The sequence below is a fragment of the Rhododendron vialii genome, chromosome 6a, assembly GCF_030253575.1.
Source record: "Rhododendron vialii isolate Sample 1 chromosome 6a, ASM3025357v1".
NCBI lineage: Eukaryota > Viridiplantae > Streptophyta > Magnoliopsida > Ericales > Ericaceae > Rhododendron > Rhododendron vialii.
The window spans coordinates 4,411,495-4,428,759 of NC_080562.1; the positions used below are offsets into that span (position 1 = coordinate 4,411,495).

The 17,265-nt window shown below is 38.6% G+C and overlaps 2 protein-coding genes across 3 annotated transcripts; both read left to right on the forward strand.

The window, feature by feature from the left end:
• Positions 1-1,474: 1,474 nt before the first annotated feature.
• Positions 1,475-8,385, forward strand: LOC131331060 (probable protein phosphatase 2C 55). Of its 2 annotated transcripts, none has more exons than XM_058364880.1 (6): positions 1,475-1,757; positions 3,432-4,321; positions 4,971-5,295; positions 5,961-6,110; positions 6,981-7,271; positions 7,967-8,385. In XM_058364880.1, exons 2-6 carry the CDS (start codon positions 3,582-3,584, stop codon positions 8,000-8,002), a joined length of 1,542 nt encoding a protein of 513 aa, XP_058220863.1. In that variant the 5' UTR covers positions 1,475-1,757; positions 3,432-3,581; the 3' UTR covers positions 8,003-8,385. The 2 variants fall into 2 exon arrangements, with proteins under 2 accessions (XP_058220863.1, XP_058220864.1); XM_058364881.1 differs by lacking the exon at positions 1,475-1,757 and adding an exon at positions 2,236-2,422.
• A 3,982-nt stretch (positions 8,386-12,367) lies between these two features.
• Positions 12,368-16,400, forward strand: LOC131331062 (arabinosyltransferase RRA2-like). Its single transcript, XM_058364882.1, has 3 exons — positions 12,368-12,738; positions 12,958-13,186; positions 15,059-16,400. Exons 2-3 carry the CDS (start codon positions 12,995-12,997, stop codon positions 16,175-16,177), a joined length of 1,311 nt encoding a protein of 436 aa, XP_058220865.1. The 5' UTR covers positions 12,368-12,738; positions 12,958-12,994; the 3' UTR covers positions 16,178-16,400.
• The last annotated feature ends 865 nt before the right edge of the window (positions 16,401-17,265 follow it).

Sequence of the window (17,265 nt, forward strand, 5' to 3'; positions counted from 1 at the left end):
TGTTAGTACAGGTGTTTAATTGAAATAAACTTAAGTTCAGGTGTCTCTGTGACATTTGGTGTAAAGTTCAGGTGTCATTTTAAAATTTTTCCAAAAGAAAAAAGGGAATGGAGTGTGGATTGTAAAAAAGGGAGAATGAAAATCATTTCCCAATGAGTTTCTTTGCTTATTGTTTTTCTTTGAACAATAAAAAATGGGGAGTGATTTCGCACTTCCCAAATTGCTTTAGGGAGAGCGAAAATCAATATGGAGTTTATTTTCGCACATCTCTTAGGAGTGTAGTTAACAATTTAGGGAGAACGAACATCACCTCCTAAGAAATAAGCAGCTGAATCAAAATAGGGTGCTCATAACCAAAATCGTTTTTGTTGGTGCCAAAACTCTAGTGCACAAAAAACTTGTATCATGTGCATTGTACAAGACTTTTATGTGCTAAAATTTTGGTACCAACAAAAACAATTTTGGCCAAATGTCTGTCTATTGGGGTGACGTGATTATGAGCGTTGCTTATTTGAGCATTAAATAAGCACAATATAATTTAATTAATTTGGTTGGAAACTTGCTCATCCACGTTGGTTTTTAAATTCATGATTAAAAAAAATTTGTTTGCTTTTTAAATAATGAGCAGACAGAGAGTGTGCTATTGTTTATTTTAAAAATATCTAAACGAGATCCCACAAATAGTACTCACACCGTTCCTAGAGTTCCTCTTATGAATTTTAACTTTTTTAGGGGACATATAATCATGACACCTATTTTTCAACATTACCCTTATATTCTACCTATTTTGCACAATTTGTATTCACATATGAGGGATACTTTTAAAATTTTATCAATTTGTGCTTCCATTTTTGAAAAGGGATAATCATTTTGAAATATCCCAAAATAGAATAAGGGACTCTCAATTAGGAACGAACGGAGTATTTAAAAAAAACTCTCCAAAAGAGTCACCAAAAAATGAGATATTTTCAATGTCAAGTGGGCACGGGCTACGTAGTGCCGAGCATGCATCTTGACCGTTCAAACTTGTTTTGAACGATCCAGATCTGTTTGGACTTAAGGGGGTATTTTGATAATTTTACACTAAAAAATTACCCAAACAAATTTTGGCCGTCCAAATCACGTTTGAACGGTCGAGATGGTGCTCAGCACCATGTGGCCCATGCTCACCCCGCACTGAAGAACTTCTCCCAAAAAATTAGACCGAAGAGGCATCCTCGATGTCATTCTGCACGCCCCAGCCGCCCAGCGTGTGTTAGCAAAGCGTTCGTTCCCGCTGAATTGGACATACGGAAAGTTACAGTCCGGACTCCCGGACTTTAAATGACCAACTTACCCCTATCTTACCCAAAAAATCCCACACGGAACACCGCGAGTTTAATCCAAACGACAGGGACAATATAGTCAAACAACGAGTTCCTAATTTTACTCCAATTTACGCGGATGACATCAGACTCGATTTCAATTTCAAACCCTAAATATTCGTGCCAAGTGCCAACCATCCATTCATCTGTCACTTTCAAGTGGAAGGCTAGGGTTTGTTTGGCACGAAGCTTCCCGACAGGCGCAGATCAGAGAGAGAGAGAGAGAGAGAGAGAGAGAGGATTAGGGAGAGACAGATATCCTCGTGGCGCCTACCTACCTTCATCTTCAAGGGTTTATGTTCATCACCAGCTTCGGACAGCTGCCCGAGTTCTAGGGCTTGTCGTTTGAGCTCCGGCGGGGGTTTTTTGCTGCTTCGGATTTATTGAGATAAGGTGCGATTGAACTGTTTCTGATGTTTTGTTGGTTTTGTTTGACTATTTGGGTGACTTTAATTTCAAGCTTTGGATTTCGTTTTTCGGATTTATCTTTTTCGTTTATGGGTACCGTGTTTGACTACCCATCTGGATAGAAATGTCAATTTGCGCATGTTAAAATTGCGTATATTTTTATCGAGTGGGAATCGTTGAGGTAATTGTGTAAATAATTGTAATCCATATAATCACTCATACTATCAAAATGAAATAATTGACGATAATAACTACGGTCGTTACTGGGTTATAGCCTGTAGGTTGAGAGAATTCCCTTTTGGGGGGGTTAAGAACTTATTTCATTCAAAAAGGAAGAAATTGCGATGATCCATGGCAATTAATCTGAGTATGGTCTGACATGCTCCAGTTGTTTGGAGAAGTTTTTTAATTTCTCTTCTATTTCTTTTAGTTAAAATGCCTTTATTTCTTTCTTGGGATGATCAAGTATGGAGAATATCACGGATATCTTGCTAATGGAATTTTTGAGAGTCTTGTTCCTGCAACTATATGAAGCGCCATGGATTTTCCAATTTGAATGCTGAGTGACTGATAATTTCAGTATTTCTCAAACTCCCCTCCAAGACGGTGGCACAGTGGCAATGCAAGGACTCGTGCAAAAATAAATACTGGTAAAGTCTGATAGATAGACAGAGCACAAAGGGGCTTGAGGTTCTAAACCTATGGCAAATGTATCTCTGGTGGATTCTATATGTTAGATGTTCCGACAACCTAGTTGGCGTTGCTCATGCACCTACTAAACATGTGACATGTAGTAACTAATAGTCTAATAGAAAATGCTCGCAAAGCTTATGAGTATCCCTTTTAGAGCCATAGGCCCATAGGATATTCATTTCCAGTTCTCTAAGTGTGTATTTCACTGCCGCTTCTTCCACGACATAGTTGCCACAAATGAAGCACATTTGGAGGTATTTTGTTCGGACTGAAGTACTGAACTAGATTTTGTGAAGGAACCTGGATAATGCACACTATTGGCGACATTCCAAGCAGATTTTCTTGTATAAGAACCACTTTTGTTTGGTGTTCAGATCACTGCATCAGGTATTGTTATCAATGTAGGAACTACAGTATCGGGTATGAATCCTACATTTAATGGAGTGATTTTGTTCCATATTATTGGCCCTGTCCAAGATTGTTGGGCTGAATGATATTTGAGACTATAGTCATCGGGGATGTTTTCAGCTTTCTATGTAGCTTTTGTATGGTGTTCGTAGTGGATGCTAATCTATTCTAATATGTAAAGGGAGAGCCCTATTGGGTATGGACAAAAAAAATGATGCTGGCTCACACATAATTTCCCTAATTGGACATAGAAAAGACAAAAATTTACAGTCGGTTTTACCTATGCCCTAAATAACCCTAAGGACAAAAATGTGAACACATGATTCACATAACCACCCACTCTATTGCAGTTTCCTAATTCTTAGGGCTCAAAAAAATTGTAGTTTCTGGGCAAAAGCTGCCTTTCAGGCATTTTTGCGGATAAAAAAAGAAAAAGAAAAGGCAGAAGCACACGCATTTGCGTGTGCACCCATCACATGTTATCTATTAATTTTCTTAGGGTATATTTCTCTGCAATGGGTGTGGTATTTATTAAGCTATTTTGTTTCTTCGTTTCAGGTTATTAATTTTATGTTAGACATTGTCGAGTGGAGGGGTATGCTACTTGTTAGATGTATGGAGTTATGAGATCCGTTGCCCAGCGTGCTAGTGGTTTTGGTATCTGTAATTACTGGTTACAAGACAAATTGCTTTGTTTTAGAGGGTAAAATGCCATCTAATTATTTCTCCAGTCTTGGTGCTGCCTTCAAGCGGGAAATCCAGAGATCAATATCAGGGAAAGAAGTTGCCCTCCAAGACTCATTGGGTGTATTTGTTGGCCAGGGGAAATTGTTGTTTGGCAGCACTAGATGGTTCCATTCCAGAGCAGCGTTTGCAACTCATGCTGATCTTCATGTGCTTGTACATCCAGGAACTCTTGTTGCTGCACAATCGAATTTGCATTTGGTAAACCAAAGAAGGAATCTCTCAGTTGTTGGAGCACTTTCTCGTACATTTTCTATTCCGTCTATTTCAGGACCTGCATTTCAGATTTGTGGTTATCATGTTGATTGCCTACTATCTCAACCCAGCCAATTTTCTTCGGGCATACAGTCGCAGAAGACACGCATGGCTTTTTGTGGTTCTAGAGCTGCATTTGGTGACTGTTCCGTAAACAATTTAACTTCAAAGCTTGGGCAGCTCACAGTTTCAACAAATAATGCTGCTATTTTTTACAGCAACAGAAGTGTTCACAGGTGCACAAACGTCAGAATGGGTCTGGAGAATACAGGACTACTCAACAACTGTTTTGTTAACGGATACGTCATACACACTGGTACGAAAAGGAGTGGCAACTCAATTCCGTGCTTGAGGTTTGAGTTAAAGTGCTTTCACAGCTCGTCACCTGCATGTTCTTCTGCTGAGACTGCTCCTGATGTGTCCTTTGATAACTCTGGACGTGCGGAACAGTATGTTTTCTACATGAAATATTTATTTTCCAATCCACAAATTGAAGCGAGGAATACATTGATTGCAGTTTTAAACTTTTGACTTTATCGGTCTCCTTTTTATCAATAAACCAAAAATTGCTTTAGCCTAGCCATTCTATATATAAAAATCATAGGAAGTAAAAATTTGCCGCTGTTTTAGGGTGTGTTCCCTTAACTAAAATAAGTACTTATTTTTGAATTAAAGGTGATGTTTTGTGAGAGAATGACCTGTCTCGTAAAGCAATAAATAAGTACTTAAAAATAAGAACCTTAGCGGAATGGGACCTAGTGGTTCTGCTGTTTAGTTATTGACGACTTCTTTTTTCTCTTTGTTATCTAAAACCGTTAAGACCAAAGAAAATCTGTAGTGCTATGCAAATTACACTTGGCATATGTCAGGATCAAATATAGAACATCAACTGGCCAAAGCAAGAGTAACATTGCAGAAACACAAAAGATTCTATAAGTTCGAGGTGGTTTCTCCTGTTATATGAACTCTATTGGTATAGGTCCTTTGTAAAAGTTATTTCCTTAGTACTCGATTTGGCTATTCAAGACTAAAAACAAAAATCTTTTAGTTCTACTGAAGGGTTATCTTTTCCCTTATTAAACTGCTTGTTGACCGCAGGAAGGATCTAGCAGGGAGAACACTGAAGCTAGTTTCAGGTTCATGCTACTTGCCTCATCCAGAAAAAGAAGAAACTGGTGGGGAGGATGCTCACTTTATTTGTGAGGATGAACAAGCAATTGGTGTGGCGGATGGTGTTGGTGGTTGGGCTGATCTGGGTGTTGATGCAGGGCAATTTGCTCGCGAACTCATGTCTCATTCAGTAGCTGCAGTTAGGGAGGAGCCTAAGGGTTCTATTGACCCAGCCAGGGTCTTGGAGAAGGCTCACTCAAGCACAAAAGCCAAAGGATCCTCAACTGCTTGTATCATAGCCCTCACCGATCAGGTATGCCGATTCAAGTTTTAGGTGCCTGCTTCTATTAAAATGTTTATATAAATTGCTTCTGAAATTTTTGTTTGGGGTTTATGGTGCTATTAAACGCAGAAATTTCATGTGGTTTTACAGTCCGGTTATGGATGATACGCTTGTTGCCTTATTGGAAATTTACGTATCCCAGTCGTTCTGGAGATAAGTTTGACTCCTAGGCAGTCATTTTCCTTGTAGATTCGAAGTTTCTTATCGATACCTCTTTTCCTACTTTATGTATCCCCATAAAAATATCACTTTCTCAAGTTTTTAAGTGGAACCTTACATTTCATGAGCTATAAGGTATGACATTGAGTTCAATAAAGCAGCGGTCGTAAGCACTACTGAGAGGAGGTTGAAAGTTACTAAACCTAGCATTTTGGATGGTGACGCTTTGTCAAAGCTTACTTGAAAATGATTTTGGTCCATTTTCAGTGCTCATCTCTCAGATATTTGTAATATGCTTTACTCAGTTTCCCGGGTGAAAAGAGTTGAATCTCGTAGGTTGTTTTCTTGATGAAGTGTGTGTCTTGAGTTTGTCATCTGATCAGGTTTTGATCAGTTTCTTCTTTGGGACAAGATAACTGGATGATCTATTTTACATATTTGCACAACTGAACGTACAATTATGCTTTGCTTTGTAGGGTTTACATGCTATTAATTTAGGAGACAGTGGGTTCATTGTGGTTAGAGATGGATGCACCATTTTCCGATCCCCTGTACAGCAGCATGATTTCAATTTCACATATCAACTGGAGAGTGGAACTGGTGGTGATTTGCCTAGCTCTGGCCAGGTTAGTTACTTCCTTCTCATGCTGCTCGCTTCACACAGCTTCTGTTTTGTTGGATCACCGTGATGTTGTCGCTTTGGTTTTATACAGGTTTGGTTATTATCATGTCTTCAATTCCTCTATAGTCGCTAATGGAATGAACTTATGACTTCTCTTGCCCATAACCCCCTGATGTAGGATGGATTTCAGGGTATAGCTGAAATTGATGCTTTTTTTTTTCTGGTAAGTGAAATTGATGCTTTTTGTGCCAGAAGAAGTGGTGAAACATGTGGGTTTTTATTTTCATGGAGTTTAGAAGTGAGGTTAAAAAAGAGAATCTTGATATCGACTTACCTGCTGTTATTGGTTGGGCATGAGGTGATAAATGGAAGGGATGACTAAAGATGAGAAGCACTTTGTGTGTCTTCAGTATGCTCTTGAAAACCTGGATACCATGATCCTCTAAAATACCAAATATCATTGCTTTATTTGTTTTTAGTTATTTATTGACACATCTGTTACTTTCCCACTCTATCCTTGCTTTCTTTTGTACATGGGTGGCATCCCCTTGATGCTTCCTTGATAAAATTTCATTAGTACTTGTGATAAAAAAAGTTACTTTCCCACTCTAATGCATTGCTTTATTTTTGTCTGGCACTGTCTGGTGGCTGACAAGTAGTTTTGCTATGTATTCACCTAATTGAATCATGGGATCATGCTCAATCTGCGATTTTGTTTTCAGAAAGAATGTGACTGAGTGAATGATGTCAACCAGACAAATCCTATGAGCATGAAAATTGACGACCAAAACCTGTGATTTTTATCGGATTATTCAAATTTACCTGATTGAATATGGAATTGATAAGCCTGTGTGTGATCGGTTTTTTTGTGCAGGTTTTTACAATACCTGTTGCTCCAGGAGATGTTGTCATTGCTGGCACCGATGGACTATTTGATAATTTGTACAACAATGAGGTTACTGCAGTGGTGGTTCATGCCGTGAGAGCTGGCTTGGGGCCTCAAGTTACAGCTCAGAAGATAGCAGCACTGGCACGTCAACGAGCACAGGATAAGAATCGACAAACACCATTCTCAACTGCTGCACAAGATGCTGGATTCCGTTATTATGGTGGGAAGCTTGATGACATAACTGTTGTTGTCTCCTATATTACCAGCACGAGCAATGTATGACTCTCTCTCTCATCATGTCACATATATACCTGAAAGCAACCCTAGCATCCAATGAGGATGATATTAATGTTGCATCACAGTGTATATTAAGTATGTCGCGTTCTCTCCATACTGGGTGTTTCATCAATGACAGAGCCACTAATTGGTTTCAGAAATGATGTCCTAGTCAAAAATAATTTGATGATTCTGATGTGTATACATGATGCTATGTTGGTTTCCTCTGTGTCGCTGCTCCATGCGTTTGTGTGTGTGTATCTCCTCACTCCTCAGTGATCTGTGTCGCTGCTTCATGCGTTTGTGTGTGTGTATCTCCTCAGTGATTCTGCTCCACATGCGTGTGTTCATACATGCTTCAGTTGTTATGTTTTAGTGAAACTCCACCTTGACACTTAAGGCCCACATGCTAGTATGCTACTCTATCTCCCGTAAGAGCGTTTTTGATCATAAGACCTTGTATTGAACTGCTGCTCCGTCTTCCCTATGCCTGCCAGCTTGATCAAAAGCCACTGTTTTGTCCCAATTTTTAGCCTAAACTCTCTTGCTCCAAAATTCCAAAACCAAAAACCATCATTTTTCTGTGCTCGAGCAGGGCTCTGCAGCTTACCAATCTGGGAAAGCAGGAAAAGATTAATGTATCAGATCCATCTTATAGAAATTGGTCCTAACGCTCATTTGTACTTGTTATGCAGGAGTCCTCTTCTCCTTCAACCAGCGACTCTGGTTAGAGACTTTGTGCTGGGTTTCTTGGTTTGAAACATTACAATCGAGTTGCAAGTTTGGACGTTGGGCATTTGATGCTCGTCTTGGTGTTCAACCAGCAAGCACACCCCGTCTATTCACTCTCCTTGGCAAATGATCTTGTTCTTGAACCGCTGCTGATGTACATATTAGATGTTTCACGTTCTCTGCATTTTTGTTGGGATGGAGGTAAGGTTTTGGGTATGGAGTTGGGTTCGCGGTATCAGCTAATTGGACAGGCATAGTTAAGAAACTTTGAAAGGGAAGGGAGAGCCCAAATTGTGTGTTTCGATGATTATTTGGAACACTTGTTACTTGTAAGGGGACATCTTTGGGCTTTTCCAAGTTATATAAGGTGACTTGTGCTATATATCGTGATGAGTTCCTTTTGTCTTATCCAAGTATGCTTAGTTAAAACATTTATGTCGAGGGTGCAATTTTTAGAGGTACAAGGGTAAGAATGAGGATTTGCAAAGGTCCCTTCTTCTCTGATCAAAAAAAAAAAGAAGGTCCCTTCTGATGAACTGTGCTACTGGTACAGACAAAAAATCTGTACCAGTGGGTACAAACCCCTTTTTTGTCCCATTTTGGGTCTCAAAAAAATGATCGGAGTCGCTCATTTTGTTTAAAATACTTTGCTTATGGTTCTTACAAAAATAAGCGTAATCTGGTATCGGTAAGAGTATTTACGAAACATCCAAACTTTGCTCTACTGAATTCTAGAGCAAAGCTTGGATATTTCGTAAGTACTCTTAATGATACCGGATTAATCTTATTTTTTGTAGAGACCATAAGCAAAGTATTTTAAACAAAATGAGCGATTCCGATCATTTTTTTGAGACCCAAAATGAGACAAAAAGGGATTTGTACCCAACCAGTAAACTTTCTGCTTCTGATAGTACACTGCATTTGTGTGTGGAAATGTTTTTGTGGTACTGTACCCATTGTTGGAGTAACGGATATATAGCCTCCCATGTATGTGTGTGCATCTTTCAGTAGATAAGGTGTCCGCAAAATGACCCGAGCATTTAGGTGTCTTTTTTTGGGGTACAAAAATAGATATGCAAATAAGTCATTCCATGTATGTGTCGGTGAATGTTACCCTTACTGTGAACAATTTGCAGAAATTCTCAATACATGGTCAAATGTCTCACCGCGTGTTACGAGCACTAAAGAGCATGTTTAATACTATCTCTGTCCTAAAATGTTTGTTCAGTCTGCAAAATGAGGACTCAAAAATAATGCATTCATTTCAAGAAAAAATTTAAACTTTTTCCATAAATTAAAAGAACTCGTTGATATTTAATGAATTGTTGAATTTTTTTTTTTTGTAAAAATTGTATTATTTTTTAAAAAATTTCTTACAAAATTTGTATTATTTTTATATCATCGTTTTGCAGACTATGGGACGGAGGGAGTCGCAGTTAAAACTATTAAGTGTGGACTTGAAATAATTACCTATTAGCTCATTGTGACTAATGAAGTTTTTTTCCCACCGTTCAAATTAAAGGGATAATTACCCATTAAACCAATCAATTGATGGTAGCGACATTAGTTATCAAAATTCCATGAGATGACTGACCCCTGTAACTTGTTGGATAGGATCATAGGACTATGAGTCCCAAGTCATAGACTTTTGAGTTGACTTTTGTTCCGTGATTGGGCCGTCTTTGGCCACCGGACGGCCGATCCGAGCTGTCAAAAAATTCTATAAAAAAAAACCGAGGGGGCCTTCGCGGGAATCAACGGCATCCGAGGTGTGTAGGGTGATTGATCCGAGCACCCCTTTTCCGTGTAGGGTGCTTGATCATATATACACGGAAAATGGGTGCTCGGATCAAGCACTTTACACACCTCGGATGCCGTTGAATCCCTCACGGACCCCTCATTTTTTTTATAGAATTTTTGGACGGCTCGGATCGGCCGTACGGTGGCCGGAGATGGCCCGGTGCGGCCGCCGGTATAATTTCCCTCTGCTGGCGCCCATTATCATAGCAACAGTCTTATTTTTTGTACAAGGCAACTTCAAGCTCAAAAATCATGTTTTTACGCAAATAATTTTCGTACCACTATGGATCTTGTTTGATAGATCTCATTGAGATCTTTAATACGGTGCAGAAAAAAAAATGAATCATTTTTTTCATTTACATTATTTTTGAGTTTGAAAATGTGAAAGGAATTTTTTTATTTGGATTTTGTGGAATGACCCTTCTTATTTTTGAATGAAAAGTGGCAAAATAAGTACTTATTTTTTAAGAAGGTTTCCGGAACGAAGCCTAAGATGGATTCGGCAACGCTGCGGTCACTTTGGGACAGCAGACGCTGCCAATCCATGAAACAGCTTTGTTTTATGGGTTTGAGGGGCTCACTCCTTTTTGCCAAGGTCCGGTTGGGATAGCTCAATTCGATTACTTATTAATTGATTTTTTGTGAGCTTATTTTGGGTCCCTACAAAGATTATTTAAATCACTCCGTATTCTGAAAATATTTTTTACAGGTTCCAGCAAAAAAAAAAAAAAAAGTTCAATATGATATTGATAAAACTTTTTCACAATTTGTAACAACAAAGACCTTGTCGAGTGATGAAACAGGCCTTGGCAAACAAAAAGAAGCGAGCCTCTCAAACTCATGAAACGCCGATGCTTCATGGGTTGGCAGTGGCTACTGTCCATTTGAGACGACTTGTAAGTACTTACAACGAGTCCAACAAGACCGTCTCAGAGAGAAGTCAACGTTCCCAAATTCGAATAAAACCCTCTTCGGTCCTCGCAAAAATAGACGGTCCAGTTGGACCATTTGTAAGTAGTTGGGCTCATTTTAAATGATCGAATACTTACCGGATCGGAACCTTTTTGTCAATATTGATGTATTTCGAAAACATGATCCAATAACATTATTTACAAAAATAAACTGATTTTCGCGCTTCATTTTTTACTGATTGCGCTCAACTTTTAACGTGAAATTACTAATAACTTCATGAACAAAGTGGAGCGCCATTAATAAAAAGTGGAGCGTGAATATCAAAATTCTTTACAAAATTTCAAAAATTAAATGGATTCGATCATCCTGGTGGTCTTAAAACGTCCCACAAAGAGTCCAACAGTACCATTCCAGTGGATTAGAGTTGAGTGGAATCATTTTGGGGATATAAAACTAAGACTAAACACCAAAATGGTCTAGGACTGAGTGATGTAGTGAATTTTCGCATGGGCTGTTTTCAAATTTTAGCTCTCATTATTTCGATTCATTTTGCCCATTGAATCATGGGGAACTTAAATAGGGGTCCTTTCCTATATAAATATTTAAGTCTTCATCCTAGTGAGTTTAAAAACTTATCTTTCCATCCTCAAATTCAAATAAATCCTATACTACCCTTTCTCTCTCCTAATTTTTATAATCTTTCACTCTCCTTATCTTTCCTAATTTATCTCATTCTTTCTCCTATCTTTCTTTTTTTTCTCCTAAATAAGTCTTCTAAATAGGATGCCTATTTAATTTCTTCTTGAATCATGTGATAATCTTCTTTTTTTCAAGATTCACATGATCCAATAACAAAAAATACGTCAAAATGTATATACATACAAATTTGAGTTGTAAAACTTAAGGAGTTCGATTTCGTGTATTTGATCCTTTTTTTTTCTTCTGGTAGAAATCATCTTATATTTATAATTTCAATCTCAATTCTCAAGCATTGCATCGGTGCATATTAATTTGGGTACATGAAAACTTGAAGATTTGATTTCGTGCATTTGATATTTTTTGGGTAGAAATCATCGTATTTTTATGACAGTGATATCCTGGAAATTATTATTTATCTGATTTATGACTGTCTTGACCAATAAAACAACATAAAAAACTCAAAAGTCAACCGGAACTAATAGTCAATCCACACTCAGCCCACTAGCCACCACTATCAAATGTTTATACCAACTTGATAAATCCTGCACACTACAGCGTGCAGTGCGGTTAATTTGTTCGTTTACTTTGACAATGCACCGCTTAGATTTAATTGATCTAAATAGTCTATTGTTCGAATAAAAATTTGAGTCGTTTCGTGTCAAAATGAACTGTCAAACTGACCGCACTACAAGTTGTGGTGCACCCTTGCACAACAGCATCGCAAGGATCCAGGGGTGCTGTAGTGCACCGCTGCACTAAACGGTGTAATGGAGCCGATTCGGCCATCTATCTCTGCAATGAACAGTTCAAATTTTAATTCAAATAATAAACGGTTCAAATTTGTAGGAGTTCGAATTTAATCTAAGCCGTCCGTGTCGGGATAGACACAAGCAGTACCCCATTTCCCCAAGTCCTACTTTTTAATGTCTTAAACTTCTATTTCCAGCTAACTAACCTCATCTTTTTGTACTTTTCTGGCTGCTAGGAGTAGATTTCACTCTCCCTTTTCTGCTGTGACCGAAGACTCTCTCTCTCTCTCTCTCCATAAAACCTGCATCTGAGAGCATGTACACCTAGGTAAACATGTAATTTTAGCTATTTTAACTAGGATAAGGGACAAAACTGCTCTGCACCAGTCTCGGTAAACTCCAACGTAAAATACATCTGAGAAAAAACGAAGAAAAGCTAGGTCCGGCGATTTGGGTTTCTCTCGAACGAAGAAAGGCTGGGTCTCTGTCTCTGCTGTTCGCCGGAATCAAGCATTCAACGGAGAAAGGCTTGGGTACGGACCGTCCGGTTCCGGCGACCTCGATCGCGATCTCAGGTTTGCAGAATTGCAGTATATATAATATATATGAACGTATAATATATATACATATATATACTGTGTTTGTATTATTTTCTAGTAATATTTAATTGATAGAGGGAAAATTATAAAGAAGCTGCTGTGTGTGGAAGGGAAAAATGGATAGGTAAAGTAGAAATCATACCTTTTTGAGTAGGTAATTTACCTAGTGTTGGCGTACATGCTCTGTTCATGCAGTGATTGAAAAGTCTTTTTTTGGATCTGCGAATCTCCCATGGCCGGCGTTCGCAGAGACGGATCGCTGATGAGGGAGAAAGGCGGTCATTCTTTCCGCGGGTCTCGAATTGCCGCCGCTGTTGCGATCGGAGTATTACTTGGCTGCGTCTGCGCCTTCGCGTTCCCCAACGGATTCTTCTCCCCTGCTCCCTCGATGCGGAATCGCCGAATCTCCAAATCAGATCTTGAGGTCCTTATGTTCTTCCCTCATTTCGCGCTTTTTTTTCTTTTCTCTCTTGTCGAGTTCAATGTTAAGTGTATATGCTTGAATTGTGTGTTACCTGCAGGGACGGACGCAGGATCTTAGCTTAGGGTGGGCGAACATCGTAAGTTTTAATCTAAAACAAAACCTTCAGCGACACTACAATTACAACGAAAATTGGAGACTATGGGTAGGGCGGTCGCGCGGGCTCATCTGCCCCTTACTTTGGCTGAATTAACTCCTATGAGTCTTAGTCTTCACATTCGATGTTACTATTTTGCCTATGAGTCTTAGTCTTGGATTTAAGACTGCTTAGTTTGAAATTTGAATTAGGGGAAAACTCTGTTCTTTGGTTCTGAGATAGTTACAGTCTGTGCTACATAGAGTCTTGAAAATGTACCAGTTTCGGAGGCTCGATTTGTGGGTAAGGTTATGAGAGTGCTTAAGGTTTAAAATATGGGCCGTTATGTATCGTATTGGCTGACACGTAATGGCGTTTGAACCTTCGAATACGGTTACAGCCCAATATACTGGTGAGATGGAAAATTGCATGCGTATCAGATGGTTCCATTACGTAACAGACTGTTTCTGATTCACGGCCGATACTCGACCAGCCGACCGTTACGTCAATACTCAAGTAGTCGAGCGTTATAGGTGATTTAGGTGTTAAAGATCATCACCACCTCTCTTGAGTTTTCAGGAGTCCTCCAGATTTCTCTGGGAACATCCGGGCATTTCTGGGCCTCACTAGAAACATCTATAACCCTTGTTCTAGAGTTGTATCTAGAAACATTCATTGGTGTCTATAAAAGGGAGGGATCTCCTAGGAATGCAATGCAAGAAGAAAGTGCAAGAAAGAGTGTATGCAAGAAAGACTCTAAGCAAGATAGTGAGGCTCCTAGTATAAAGAGTGTGAAGTGTCCATAGAGAGAGTTAGTGTAAAAAAGTGTCTTCCTAAATTGAATAGTGTACTCACTCGTGTCGAAATTCTCAAAACAGACGAAAAACTACAAGGAAAATTGAAGAAAATGCTGGAAGATTATAGTGGGAAAAAGTTCTGTTATTGCTTTCTTGATTGATCACAAACACTAATTTCATTGCTTATATATCCCACTAACTGAAGCACTACACTAACAGAATCTTAACTGACTTAGCTGGCACCAGCAGTAACCATCAAACGACTGAAAATGATCATAATTTGTGAGTAAATTAGTGAGTTGTTTTGTACACACATTCAGTGTACAAAGTGTTTGTAATCGATGAAGTTCTCTTTACTTGATTTTAAGTTTTAAAAATTCTCATTTGTGACAAACTCGTTCAATATATACCCGATACCATTGCATCGCGACTGTTACCGTCACGTGTCTCGATATCTTTTTCTAAATTAGTTGGACATTCATGTAGGAAACATATTTGGACTTGTGTTTACTATGTAAACTATGCATGAAACAATCTGTGATACATTACAACTACAATTTATATTGAGAGATAAATGAACTAGATGTCCAAATACTTTAGACGTTGTGTCTTGACCCGTTAATTAGATGAATCCAACACTTTGGATTCATAGCCATTCCTAGCACGCGTGCCCTTGCATAGGTTAATTAGAGTTGATTTCTTCACGGTGATCACCCTTGGAATTTAGCGATGCTTTACGTTCGGATGTTTGAGTTCTTTGTTTTTGTAGATTCTTATTTCACATGGACAAATACGTACGATTTCACTTATGTTTTATGTCAAGGTTCTATTATCGCTTTTAAATGAGATTGTTAACGCATGCTTAGATTGGCTTTTGTAAGTAAAGTTTTCAATGGTATGCACACCTTATTATTATTTTTTATTTATGAATTTCTTTCTTAGATTGGTTCGTTGTCGTGTGAATCCTCGGAAAAGATTAGCATGTTAAAGACAGATATGATGAGGCTAACAGGGAAGAATGCTGAGTTGAAGAAGCAAGTAAGAGACCTAACAGAGAAGTTAAGGCTCGTTGAACAGGGAAAAGGTCATGCTCAGGAACAATATGTGGTGTCTGGCGAACAGCCCAAAGCTGGGCCTTTTGGTACAGTCAAGAGTTTGAGAACCCTCCCTACTGTACTTCCTGATGAATCAGTGAACCCTAGATTGGCAAAACTTTTGGAGAAAGTTGCTGTGAGAAAGGAACTCATAGTTGCGCTTGCTAATTCTAATGTGCAATCAATGTTAGAGGTATGGTACACTAGTATAAAAAAAGTGGGTATACCTAATTACCTTGTGGTGGCGTTGGACGATGGAATTGCTAATTTATGTCAATCAAACAGTGTTCCATTTTATAAGAGAGATCCAGATGAGGGCATTGACAGTGTTGCAAAAACGGGAACTAACCATGCCGTTTCAGGATTAAAGTTTCGAATATTAAGAGAGTTTCTACAGTTGGGTTACAGTGTTCTTTTGTCTGATGTCGATATAGTGTACTTGCAAAATCCATTTGACCACCTACATCGCGATTCAGATGTAGAGTCCATGTCTGATGGCCACAATAACGTGACTGCTTATGGATACAACGATGTCTTTGATGAACCTGCTATGGGTTGGGCTAGATATGCTCACACGATGCGGATATGGGTTTACAATTCTGGTTTCTTTTATATAAGGCCCACAATTCCTTCGATTGAGCTTTTAGATCGTGTGGCAGAGCGGCTTTCCCGTCCACCTCCTGCATGGGACCAGGCTGTCTTCAACGAGGAGCTCTTTTTCCCTTCACATCCTGGGTACATTGGACTTCATGCTGCTAAGAGGACATTGGATATGTATCTCTTTATGAATAGTAAGGTTCTATTCAAGACTGTACGAAAAGACGCTAAGCTTAAAAAGCTGATGCCGGTAATTGTGCATGTGAATTATCATCCTGATAAGCTTCTGAGAATGAAAGCAGTTGTTGAGTTCTATGTTAATGGCAAGAAAGATGCGTTGGATCCCTTCCCTGATGGTTCTGATTGGTAGAGATCTTTGATCCACGTAATGTTTGGTGGATATAGGTAGTCTAAAACTGATTACAATTTTATTGGAGCAATGTGTAACATATAAACCTCTATCCTTTCCCATGTTCTCTATTTCCGAATTTTGCAACCATCCAATTTTCTTTATCTTGAACACCTTGTTATTGGTAAACAGATGTGCTATGTATTGTATACAGTTGTTTATGAAAGACTTACTGTTTCCTTGATGCTTATTTGTGTTGTTTCTGCTTGCATGTATGTTGAATCTAAGATGCACCAGGATGTTGATCAGCTTGGGGATTCAATAGGGACTATGCTATGAATCATATGAACATGAAAGCGGATAATTTTCAATTTTCTATATGTCGGTGTTTGAAGTTCCAAAAGAATGTCTGTGATATGATAATACTCAAGAAGATGGGTTCCTTTTTCCAGTTAACATGCTCAAATTCCCTTTAGTAAAAATGTAAGTATTCTATGGTTTCTTTTCCCAGTGAACTTTTAGTTTTAGTGCATCGAGGCATAAAAGGCATCTGAGATGACTGAGAGAAAAATAACTGAACTTTATTTTAGGATGGTTAGGAATTGGGTAATATTCAGTCATCTCAAATCACATTTACAAGAATGTCACTGTACACACTTTTTTGGGAGTTTTTTTTTTTTTGGCAATAAGGGCATTGAGGTCGCCTACCAAAATGCCTACAGGATGCAAGTTGTGGGGATTACGTTGTAGAAATTGTATGATATGAAAACTTGAAATCGGATTGGTTGCTAATATATATAAACATCAAACAAGCACAAAATTCCTCTTACACTTGTGCCGATTATACGATGCGATTTGGATAAAAATTAAAGTTTGCACGGTTTGATTATGATATACACTGAAAATAATGTCTGTCTGGTGTGGAAAAGAGGGGTTCGAGTTTGAGTGCAAATAAACACTTCAAATTTATAGAAAAATGTGGACCAATCCAACTCGCTATACTATTTTTTTTGAGTCAATCTACGACCATACTCATTTTTACACATGCACGTTAGTAGCACAGTATGCGTGAGTCCCATAACTTAAATAAGTGTGCGTGTAAAAATCGA

Bases quoted from the DNA above. Each gene is read 5' to 3' on its own strand.
- LOC131331060 (XM_058364880.1), top strand. From the start codon at position 3,582: ATGCCATCTAATTATTTCTCCAGTCTTGGTGCTGCCTTCAAGCGGGAA. The intron at 5,296-5,960 runs GTATGCCGATTC...TTTGCTTTGTAG, and splicing joins TCATAGCCCTCACCGATCAG to GGTTTACATGCTATTAATTT. The intron at 7,272-7,966 runs GTATGACTCTCT...CTTGTTATGCAG, and splicing joins ATATTACCAGCACGAGCAAT to GAGTCCTCTTCTCCTTCAAC.
- LOC131331062 (XM_058364882.1), top strand. From the start codon at position 12,995: ATGGCCGGCGTTCGCAGAGACGGATCGCTGATGAGGGAGAAAGGCGGT. The intron at 13,187-15,058 runs GTCCTTATGTTC...TTTCTTTCTTAG, and splicing joins TCTCCAAATCAGATCTTGAG to ATTGGTTCGTTGTCGTGTGA.